The sequence below is a fragment of the Aythya ferina genome, assembly GCF_964211825.1.
Source record: "Aythya ferina genome assembly, chromosome: 1".
In the NCBI taxonomy this organism is placed as follows: Eukaryota; Metazoa; Chordata; class Aves; order Anseriformes; family Anatidae; genus Aythya; species Aythya ferina.
The window spans coordinates 35,968,265-35,980,803 of NC_140296.1; the positions used below are offsets into that span (position 1 = coordinate 35,968,265).

General features: G+C 36.2%; 1 protein-coding gene across 1 annotated transcript in view; it reads right to left on the reverse strand.

Moving 5' to 3' along the window:
* The window catches only part of DIAPH3 (diaphanous related formin 3), a 236,270-nt gene that overhangs the window by 169,269 nt on the left and 54,462 nt on the right, over positions 1-12,539 (reverse strand). The window contains exons 16-17 of the mRNA XM_084520348.1: positions 9,961-10,290; positions 8,977-9,091 (exon numbers count right to left, since the gene is read on the reverse strand). Of these exons, the coding sequence (XP_084376474.1) occupies positions 8,977-9,091; positions 9,961-10,290 (445 nt within the window). The remainder of the gene's footprint in view (positions 1-8,976; positions 9,092-9,960; positions 10,291-12,539) is intronic.

The following is a 12,539-nucleotide window of genomic DNA, read 5'->3' on the forward strand; positions in this document are numbered from 1 at the left end:
AAAATACATTTGAACAGGTGTTTCCTGCAGCAGAGGGAGGTCCATATGGCCACATGCCCACACTGTGGGGACCACGGAGGTCCCCACATCACAGCAAGTGGATATTGTAGAATTATAGAATGGTTTGGGCTAGAAAGGACCTTAAAAATCATCCAGATCCAATGCCTCTGCCTTGGGCAGGGACACCTCTCACTAGACCAGGTTCTCAAAACCCCAACCAACCTGGCCTTGAACACTTCCAGGATGGGGCATCCACAGCTTCTCTGCAACCTGTTCCAATGCTTCACCACCTGCTGAGTAAAGACTTTCTTCCGAACTTCTAAGACTATCCTCTTTTAGTTTAAAGCCAGTATGCGTTGTCATATCACTACACAAAGACTCCTTCCTCAGCTTTCTTGTAAGCCCCCTTTAGGTACTGGAAGGCCACTATGAGGTCTCCCCAGATCCATCTCTTCTCCAGGCTGAGCATCACCAACTGCCTCAGCCTGTCTTCATAGGAGAGCTGCTCCAGCCCCTTGATCATCCTCATGATGCTCCCCTGGATTTGTTCTAATAATGTTCATGTCCTTCTTGTGCTGGGGGCCCCAGAGCTGAAAGTAGTACTCCAGGTAGGGTTTCATGAGAGCAGAGTAGAGAGGGACAATCACCTCCCTTGACCTGCTGGCCATGCTTATTTTGATGCAGCCCAGGTTACAGTTGGCTTTCTGGGTTGCAAATATGCCCTGAAGGAAGCTGGAGCCCCTGGACAGCCCAGGTTCTAAAGGGAACTGTGGCCAGTGGAAGACACATGCTGAAACAGGTTTATCCTCAATGACAACAGCCTGTGGAAAGGACTGGAGCACTGGAGAAGTGTGATGAGGCAGAGAGAAGCTGTTAGGAACTGATCCTTATCCTCCTGACTTGCCCATCTCTCCTGCTGCTGCTCTGAGGGAGTGGGCAGAGTAGCTGGAAATGTAAAAATGAAGCTGAGCTTTGGGAAAAGCTCATCTTATGAGAGTGGGTATTGGTAATCATCTAGCAGCCAGCCAAGGTCAACCCACCATACAAGTATATTCATTCACTTATTCTTATGTATCAATCTGCACATAACCAATATATTTAATACAGATACATAAACAAGATAGGAGCACAGATTGTTTTGTCTGTTAAGAACAGAAACAACTAGTATATTTACCACCAATACAATAGTGAATTGCAAGATACCATTGACATTTCAGTCCTTTCTACAAGTTATTATTTGATGAACCTTGTAACCGCCTATAGCTTACTCCTGCATTCTTCAGAAATAATGAAAAAGGAAAAAAGCTTCTATCTATAAAAATATTTTAAAATAATTTTGGTTTAAATTATACCTGGCAAGGTTTAAAATACAACTGCAAGGGAGCCAAACCAAAACACGGTAGGCTTTACTTCTCCCTGTACACAGTTCATAATTATTAGCAGAAGTTATTAGACAGTATTTTTGGCAGTCTTACAGGTTTTTAACAATGAGATCCTACGAGTAGCACTGTTTGGAGCAACTTCTGTGTAAATATTTTGCCTTCCAGAGAAGGAAAATATGACGAGTGGACTTCTAATCCCTTAGGTTCTATTGCTCATGCTGAATGGGCCATAACATACCAAACACAGCACTGATCTCATTTATATTGCTGATTTGACTTTCTTGCTAGCATTTATCCTCTTCTGTGGTTTCAAATGCTTGAGATTTGGGTGACGCCACAGCAGCATAGTCCTTGCAGGTTTTTCTTACGTAGTGTATGAAAACTCAGTTGGCACTAAGAAGTCAGAACACCTTGAAAAATAAAGCTGGTCTAAAGAAACAAGATCTTCAACACCTTGTCTTGAAATTCTAAAAATGAAGTCTTTTCAATACTCTATCAATTACATTAGCCTACACAAAAATTTCCTTGCACAGGCTTAAATTTTTCATTTTTAAAAGCCATTTACTAACACAATGACTGAGAAGTTTATGTGAATTTATGCAGACGCAAAACCATCACCCAAATATATTCTAGATGAAAATTTCAATATTAAATGTGTCAGTATACAATGAAAACTCTTCATACAAAAGCTCTAATATGTATCTTGGAATTATACAAATATCCCTAAACTCAACTCTAATAATAATGGAAGAAAATGCTGCATGCTTACTGGCATATTTCAAAGAACACTGGCAGATATATAGGAAGAAAAAAAAAAATCAGAGAGAACTGTCTCGAAAAGGTCAATATAAGTGCCAACAGAGATAGCACTCCCAGAGAAGTGCTTTATTTTTGAATAATCAAGTCTGGCATGAGCTCTGGCGTGATGGGATCAGGCACTGCCGTCTCCAATAAGGTTAGGATGAAAATCTGTCCCAGTCAATAAAAAAAAAGGGTACAAAGATTATGTAGTCTTTCTCTCTAGAGTTTACTAGATCAGTTCCCTTTGATATCTAGGAAAAAAAGAAGAATAAATTTCTAATTTTCCCTGCCATCTCCCATTAACTACAGTTATCTCCATATTATTAAAAATAATTAAGTATTTAGGAGTGGTTTCTTGTAATGTTTGATCTGCAATTTCTAATCCTCATTTGGACTTTAACACATTAAATATAACCATTATGTTAAAAATGACTCTTGTTGGATGAAGTCAAATCAGCTTATTAATAGGATATTTATAAACCCAGCACACTAATTATAAAGTGTCAGTTTCATAAAACTACTACCTTTCTTACATTTTGCATAGATGAAACAAATTGCCAGGTTTTTTTTTCTTTTTTAATACTTCCAAGTATTTCTTTTTGGTTACAGGCTGCTATCCTGTACACTCCACACACCTCAGAAATCTTATAATCACCTTTAGCAAACCACTTCCAACACCAGGAAGAAGACTTTGAGCAACACATAGCTGGTTCTGTCTTCAGTTTTCCTGAACAAAGCTTATGTACTACTGTCTCACTGTTTTAATTATACTTATTCATAGACATCCACCAACTTTTTGCTGTATATTCTCACACTAATGCCTTCAAAGTAGCCCCACAAACTGAGTGCATTTCTTACTGGCATTTAATTACTTTTCTCCTTTCTATAAGTGACCATGCATTTGCATATAACATCTTATTTTAGCATTGTGAGTGTTAAACATAGTAGCTTAAAGCTACTCCAAGCAAACAACAGGCACCCTTATACCCATGATTAATAACCTAAGAAATGCCCTACTGGGTCTGACCAGTGATCTCTCCAGTCCAGTATTGCCTCTGCAGTAAAAGCCAGCTTTATCACTATTACACCATTCTCCTGACTTCCCAAAAGAGGAAGCTCCTCTTCCTGCAAACAGTGGCCTAGGAATGTTACATCCTTTCCTATTTCTTTTGGACCTATTGTCCCTGAATTTGTCTAACGTTCTTTGAACCTGCTGAACTTTCGAACTTGTCACTAAGTTGTCCCACCAATTTCCTAGCTAACTTTCTGTTTTCAGATCTTTAAATACACTTTTCAATATTAGCTGAAGCATCCTGTGAAAGAAATTCAGAATTCTAAAAAAGAATGAAGAATGTCCTGTTTATCTTGCTACATTTAATGGGTTTTCCTGTTACATTCATTTGGGCAAGCCTTCCACATTTTAAATACTGTTCTTTTCCCTGTGATACTGTCTTTAACTTCCCAACAGAGTCACACACTTTTTTCCCCCCTTACAGCTTTTGTTGAACTTTTTTCTGAATTACAGTACAGTGTTTACTCGACTCTCTAAGATGGCATTTTCAGAACAGCTTTTGGACTACCTGTAGGTATGAGCATCTTGTTTGCTGGAATATTTGTCATTCAGTTCTCTGTCCTGAAGTTGAATATCTATATGCTAGATTAACTTCGGTTGTTCTCTCCCAGCCCATTAAGATTATGGTTATTCTCCCTTCTGCTGCTAACTCTTACTTCCTAAATCCTGTGCACAACCCAGGACCACTCCCAGAATAGCTCTGATTTGTTGTGGTTACAGAATACTGTAAACAGTAATTTGTCATATCCAAAGCTTTTATCTTCTCATAACATCCTAACGAGTAATTGATGAAAGTCCATATGTAGGTAGTTAAATCTCCCACTTTACTGCCACAAAATCTGCAGTTTCTCTAATCTCAGCATATTCTCACCACAAACATCTTCTGATCAGAGGGCTATTAATACAGTGCAATATTTTACTATTAGAAAGAATTTCCATTCACTATGTTTCTACAGTGGGTAGAAAATCCCCCCACAAGATTTTTCAGGCCGCTACACCTCATACTATTTTTCATGCTAAGCTCCACTCTCCTACCTGTATATCTAAACATTCAGGCAAAGCTGGCAGCATATCAATGTCCTACACCATCGATTACTCTCATTCCGTCAGGCTTCCACCACATCTATCATAAAGGGGTTGTCATTCAATACCAAGCATTTTTGTTCATTCATCTTATACTTTAGGCTTTAGATAATACAAAAACACATGTAAGGTTTACTGTTGCTCCACTGCTCAGTATTTCAAGTATCAGTCAGCTTCAAGTCATACTTATTTGATTTGATGAATTATTGTAAGGGATTTCTTTAATACCATTGTTGCCAGAAAGACTCTTCACATATTTTCTTCATTGATCTGCAACTATAGATCGCTACAAGAAGGACATCGAGGTGCTTGAGTGGGTGCAGAGAAGGGCGACGAAGCTGGTGAGGGGCCTGGAGAACAAGTCCTACGAGGAGCGGCTGAGGGAGCTGGGCTTGTTCAGCCTGGAGAAGAGGAGGCTCAGGGGCGACCTTATCGCTCTTTTTAGGTACCTCAAGGGAGGCTGTAGCGAGGTGGGGGTTGGTCTGTTCTCCCACGTTCCTGGTGACAGGACGAGGGGGAATGGGTTTAAGTTGAGCCAGGGGAGTTTTAGGCTAGATGTTAGGAAGAACTTCTTCACTGAAAGGGTTGTGAGGCACTGGAACAGGCTGCCCAGGGAAGTGGTGGAGTCACCATCCTTGGAAGTCTTCAAAAGACGTTTAGATGTAGAGCTTAGGGATATGGTTTAGTGGAGGGCTGTTAGCGTTAGGTTGGAGGTTGGACTCGATGACCTTGAGGTCTCTTCCAACCTAGCAAATTCTGTGATTCTGTGATAGTATAAATCTTAAATATTTTATATTTCTTATGATTTTTCTCTTCCAAATATCAAACTATCCTTAATACCTCATACTCCTTTTCGCCTTTAAAATGAAAAATTATGAAAGAACCAAAGAAGATCCATGCAAAGCATTCACATTCAACTTATTTTCAGATTTCTTTTTTTATTTTTTTCCATTATCCATTTTTTGCCATTGTTGTTTTGGGTTTGCTTGCTTTTTTTTTTATGGTCAGGCAGAGAGCCTGGGACTGTTCCTTATTTTCCACACTGATGTTTGTAAGGCAGTAATTTTACTCCCTTTTCTTTTAGCTGCTGACACAAAGCTAGTGATTTGAGGGTCCAGAACCTTTTTCTTTTTTTTTTTTTTTTTTTTTTAATAATTTCTTGTAATATCTCAGAATGAACTTTCGTGTTTTCTTGCAAATACCTTAAACATATGTACAGTTTTCAGTCATAATTTAATCTTTTCTCAAGTATTCATGCTGAAAATATTCCATCCACACCCTGATTAGTATTTCCAGATTCTGAACAAATATTCTCCTCCCACATTCCCTGTGTAGCAGTTAGTCTATTTGACTTTATATGACAAAGGAGTACGTTTGCCACTCTGCCCTTGCCTATTTCTTTCATGTATATAATCTTACAGTTCTTTAAGATTATAGAGTTATTCTGAGCCCAGAAAAAGAGCTTTTCAACAATTAAATTACACTTTGTTTTCAGTAAGTTGCTACAGGAGTACAATCAGCAACTGTTGCCTTGGTACTTGTCATCGCTCCAATGTAAGTATATAAGTCAAAGAAGTGATTATTTCCCTCGATTTCCCCTTCATTCCCAAAGAAAAGTATCTGCAGCATTTGTTCAGTTTTCAGCTCCCCACTGAAAAACATTCAGTGGAGAAATGTAGATATTACTGTAGATATTAATGTAGATCTACAAAGAAATGTAGATATTTTGGAATGAGTACAGCAGAAGACCACTAAGATGATTAGAGGGCTGAAACATATGATGCAGAGAAGGAAATGCTGAGAGCTGTGATTGTCAGTCATAAGAAAAGACAAAGGACGAGGGAACTCTTACTGCTGTCTCAAACTATGTAACAGGGGGTTACAGCAAGAGGGAATCAGATACTCCTTGGAGGTGTACAATGATCAAAAAACAACAGACAAAAGTTGCAACAAGAAATATTACGACAAGATGTTATGGGAAAAAAAAACTACCACAATAGCAATAAACACTGGAAAAGGTTGCTAACCCTACAGCCATACATCTCCATTTCTTAGGGATATCCAAAATTCAGACGGAAAAGTCTCAGGCAAGTAGGCTGACTATGCTTTAAGAAGGTGGTTGGACCAGATGCCCTCCAGATGTCCCTTCCAAACCAAATAATTCCGTGATTTGAGAATGTCTTTGACCTACCCAACATCCTCAACAAAAGTGATTTTCCAACAGTTTGAAGCTTGATGCTGTTTCATTTTTTTCTACTCACAGTAATGTTTCTTTAATGTCTCCATAATATCTTCAGTTATTTCAATTGCTTCAATAGCCATTTAGAATCAGCATCATTTCGAACTTTTATACAAACATCTGCTAAAGCTTCAAATCTTTTCAATATTATTCTGTATTCCTTTTTGTAGCAGAAATTCCTCAGTGGATTTTATACATACACATAAGACTTCCTCTTCTTGATCAACACTGAAATACTTTTGGCACGTCAGCTGGTAAAACGCAGTAACTGAACATTAAGTAAGATCAGATTGAAGTATTCAAATCAGAAGAAAATTTACTTAAAGCATCATTGAACATCCTGGTCCCTCCTTCCACAACAACTTCAGTGAAAAGAGTGCATAAGCAGACCCTTCAACAGAGTAGAAACCAGTTCATTCTTTACACTTGGTTACAGAACTATTTTCAGTTTCTCTTATCTTTTGGGTTTCAGAGATAAAGCTTTGGAAATAGTCAAGGACTGTTCCCAAATTGAGTCTAGTGAATAGCTTGATGATTCTACATTAGAAAGCATGGTTACAAATCTCTTTTAAGGCTGAGAGGTGTACAAAAAATGCAGGTCTCTAATACCCTTGACCAAGTGTTATCATAAAAAATAATGCATGAGCTGCAAAGAAACATCCCTTTTCTCCACAGCCATGAGTTAAAAGTGGTTACAGTACCAAGTACAGTACCAAGATTCATGCTATTGCTAAGACACTGAGATCCCCAGTGCTGCCTCTATATATGTTTAAATATTCATGCAAATTTTGGTAAACCACTCACTAAAACAAAGATGAAATTTTTGTTCCTTGTTGCCGTTCAGATGCTTACTTAATATTCTAAATACAATCTTTAGCATCTCTTCCTTTAAAAAAAAATAAGATGGCACACATATCATCCAGATGATATAGATAAGCAGTAAGCTCCACCTCTAAAAAATTTAAATTCATCCCTGCAAGCTTTTTTATCCGCTACCACCATTACACCATTTGATTTAACAATACATCACTGATTTTTCATCTGTAGATCCACTAATTCTTTTCTATTAGGTTTTGTCAAAACCATGTATCCAGTCCATTCAGTTCAACTTTGAAGGGATGTTAATCTTGTTAACTCCAATGTTCTTGCTGGCGGGAGATTCACAATCCTCCTCTGAGCCATTAACGTTTGGCCTCAACATCATCTAGTCTCCCAGATTTTACTGTTTAATTACACACAGGAAACAGTATTTCCTCCAGTGGCTTTTAAACCTTCCAACCTATTAATTCAGGGAACATTCTTGGGAATTCTCCTAACATTATAAAGGCACCACAATTATCTTTAGACTTATTCTAATAGATTCAAGAAAAAATGACTACAGTCAGTGAGATTTTCTTGCCTTTTTATCTTTGCACAACATTTTTAATATTATTAATATTAACATTAATAACTGTAACTCTCAACTCATTAGAAATACTGCTACAGCAACTTAAGCATAAAAAACCCAATCTGACAAAAACAGAAAAAAGTAAAAAAATTTTTGGTTACAGAGAAGAAAACTCACAAACAAACAAAAAACTATGGTTTTCTTGATAATACCATGCATTAAATAAAAAATCACAATGAAAAATCTGAAACAAGCTAAAAATATAATAATGTGTTTCAATTTGAAAATTTGAAAAGGAATTAATTATTGTGCTCCTTTGGCTGCCCCAAAGGACTGAATCTCCAACACCACTCAAGGAAGATGAGGAAAAAAGTGTCAAGAAGTAACATGGCATTTTATATATGGAATAAAATAATGAAACTACTATACCAGTAAGACAACTTACTTCCAGAAAGGGAGAAAAGGTTTAAAGACGGGAATACTTTCAAAGAGTTTGCTCTTCCACAAGGTATTAAAAGCTGAAGAAACTAAACAAAACGTCAGGAGAAATGATTGTTGCTACAGTTCCATTGAAAAGTAAAAAACTGCATTAAAAAGATTCTCGACAATGGAACCAAAACATCAATTAACATATGCAACCTGAGGGCAAATATATCACCTTCTGGATTCTAGATTGGGTCACAGTATTTTATTGAGGTATTCTGACAAAATTGTATTTAAAAATCTTTCAAATGTCTGTATTACCAGGAAACATTTCTCACTGTTTTTTTTTTGTTGTTGTTGTTGTTAATTTTTTCCTTATGGGTCACACATTTTTGCCACCCCTAAAGTAAAATAGTTCAACATTATTGCTTTAAGCAGTCTGGGATTTTCAAATGCTTTTTTCTTCACACATTCCACCAAAAAAAAGTAACTTTAATGTTATATTCTAAATCCTTTGATACAGTATTTAAGCCCCAACCACCTAAAAGGTATTTTTAAAAGCTGAAAACTAAAGCAATCAATTACTTACCCCTCTGTTGACAACAAAATGTAAGTTCCAATTTGCAAAGCATGTCAGCATTCTCGTACTTCTCCTCTTCTACCTTAACCCAGAAACAGGATTCTGTCATTTCCTGTGGCCTGATCTACAAGCAAGAGGTAAATCAAAATTAATTCAATTATTCTGATAGCATGGAGAGACCAAAGCAAATTAAATACTTAAGAGCTCTGTAAAACACCTGAAGTTTTCACATACAATCCAACTTCAGAATTGTTAAAATGTTTCTGATTCAAAATAACAGCACTTACAGTAAGTACTTTTGGACAAACAATATAAACAATACTGACAATGCACTATGTTATCCAAGGTCTACATGTAGCAATCTTTGGTCTAGATTGAAAACATAGGTAAGGCTTAATTAGTCTCTGAACACAACTGATTCAAATAGGTATTAAATATCTCATTTTGATCTTTGTTTTGGTCTAAATAGTTACAGTTTCCAAAACTCAATGTATTGATAATCCTGGTACACTTGAGCCTGTCACAATGGAGAAGAAAAAAATAGATGGATTCTGTCCTTTTCAACTGTTAAATTTATATAAGTACATTTACACTGAGGACAAATGGATAGACCCACAATGCTTCTTCCCACAGTTCATGGGTAGATAGATGCAAGACACTTCACTGGAAACTGCAAAGCTATCGATACTGTGCAGTACCTAATCATCTAGTGTAAACAGTCTGCTACAAGACAAGACACAGAAGGATCCAGGAAGCATGCTGGCATCATGGTTCTAGTACTCTAGACCAGAACTGACTTTTCCAGGTATTTGCCTGGATGAGTCATGAGTCAATGAAACACAATTTTCAGGAAACTGTAAAAACCAAAGGCTCGAAGTATTCCTATTTTACACAATTTTAACTAATTTATCAATTGCTCTATACAATCTTATTTCTGACAATGTATTTATCTGAGAGATTTTTGATCAGGTATTTGCCATTAATCAGTATTACCTTGGACCAGTTGAGTCTTTTCATGGTAACCTCAGGTCTAAACTCTTTCTTAGGCTTCAGTCCAAATGGCAAAGTACATGAAGGTGGAGACCGCTGTGCCCCAAGCAGGCCTGGTAGAGGTGGTGGTGGTGGGGCACCCAATGCTGGAGGAATTCCCAAGGCATTCAAAAATGGTGGAGGAGGTGGGGGAGGTGGCGGTGGTGGGATTGCCCCATTAGAAGGCAGTGGTGGAGGAGGCGGAGGTAACTGATGTGGTCCTGTAGCATCTGCTGGAACGACAGATGCATCTCCACGTGTTGATGGTAGACAGCCAGGTGGCAAGGAGCCATACTGATAAGGAAAATATTCTTATTCAGTTTCATATTTTTATAAACTAAATGCCACGACAATCATTGTTTATAGATTAAATCCAGCAAGCAAAGTTAAAGTCAGTGATGTTGTCTGTGCCTAGGACAAGCAAATATGAATTATAATAAAGCCAACATGTTTTTAATTTCATATTTGGATGTCTCAATATTTGAAACAGACATCCAGAGCACTGGATGCATGCCAAAAATCACAAACTGAAATTCTATATTGCGCTCATATTTCATTGATCATGATCTAAGAAGTGTTTAATAGGTATCTTGATGAAATTTTATCAAGACTACCACAGTTCAATTCAAATTAAGAAATAACAACCTAGTTTCTAGCATTCCTACTTATCCGACAGATTACAGAGAAATATTCCTAGGATTTAATACCAGAATATGACAAGATTAATAATTCTGTTAAAAAAAAAATCCAATATGGGAACACTTTCATTCTGCAGGATTGAAGGCAAAAAGTAATGATGAAAAAAATCCTTCCAAAACTTATGGCTGCCTTATATCTGCAGATATAAGCAGATATCTAGCAGCCATTCTATTTGTGAAAATAAGAAACATTATCCTATTATAAAAAAGTGGACAGAAAAAGTAGTAGCAGGACAATATTATACAGTACTTATTGAAGCAGTTTTGACAACTGTAATAAAAATTTGTAAGATAACACACTGACAATATTCAATATAGTGAGGACATCTGTACTATGTGGAGATGGGCTTTTTTTTTTTCATTCACACTTCCATAACTAAAAGAAAAAAAAAAAAAAACACTTTTTCTGCTATTTGAAGGAATTCTATCACAGCCCTTTAAACATTAAATAGCTAACAAAAAAAAAAAAAAAAAAAAAAAGAAGAGATAAGAAGTATTTATCTACTGGTCATAATGTTAATCAACTTTTTTAATTGGTAATTATGAAGTGGAGTAGACCATTTTAGTTTTCAAACGTAGAAGACAATACATTAAGCAAAGGACTGAAAGAGTTTTAAAAATAAATAGCTAAATATCAATATATATAAATAATATTGCTTTCAATTGCTCAAATTCTACATTATTTACACCAACACCAAAGAATTAGGTTCCAAAAATAGTGAAAGAAAACAAATATAAACAAGCTCTAAATACTAAAAAAAGAGTAAATGAGGAATGAGACCAGGAAAAAGATAGTTGTAACAGGTTGATGCCATATGGAAACCAAAGATTCCTCTTAAAATGGATTTAAAAGTAACAGTACTAAATAGAAGTAATCAATTGCTTGTTATTTGTAAAATATTCCAAGTAAAATTAACAATAGAATAGTTCATGAGTGTAAGCATATATTATGCTCACTGTCTGCACGTAAAAAAAAAAAAGGCAATATTTAACCCAGTGAACAACAGAAACAGTAAAGTATGGGAGATAAAACCTAATTCACTCACAAAAAAAGGAATAAAGTATGTTTTCAACAAATATGCATAAAACTACTTTATTAATTTATGATGCGCAGCTCATTATTTTTTTTTAGAAAGCAACAAATTGTGTAATTACTTTTTTAAAGCCTGACTTCAATATTAACAGTGAATTCTGACCAGAAACCTGAATCAAAATAACATTTTTGAGCAGACCAACGCAGAGCTGAACTAATATTCCTCACTTAAGAAAAAAGAAACAAGCTCAAAACCATAAATAAGCTCTATGATCAAAACACATATTTCATCGTCTTTCTACATCCATGTTTTCTCTTCTAACTCAATGATCTTTAAGGTCCCCTCCAACCTGAGTTGTTCTCAATACTGCCTGTGTTTAGCCATTTTTAGATTGTGCCTCGTTCTTGAAAATAAGACAAGGGAAAATCACTTGCTCACAAAGTCTCCTTACACAAATTTTAGTTACACAAATTAGTTACAAGTTTGTTCAAGTATCACTTAAAAATCTGCACTATTCCTTCCCCATCACATTTTATAGCATCTATTTATGTTTGAAATTTGAAAAACTATCATTAAAACGTTTTCATCAAGCCACAAGTTGTTTCTTCCACTGCTGGATATCCATGGTAAGGCTTCAGCAAAGCAACTGCACAATGAATAATTTCCTGTTGAGGGATAAAGATCACAATGATAAATGCTAGTCTAAAAGCATATGACTTATTACCCTATGTGGTTAATTACTTTGGAAATATATGACACTGAAAGCAAAACCCAAATGAAACAAGAAACTAGTTAATTAACAGAGCTCAGG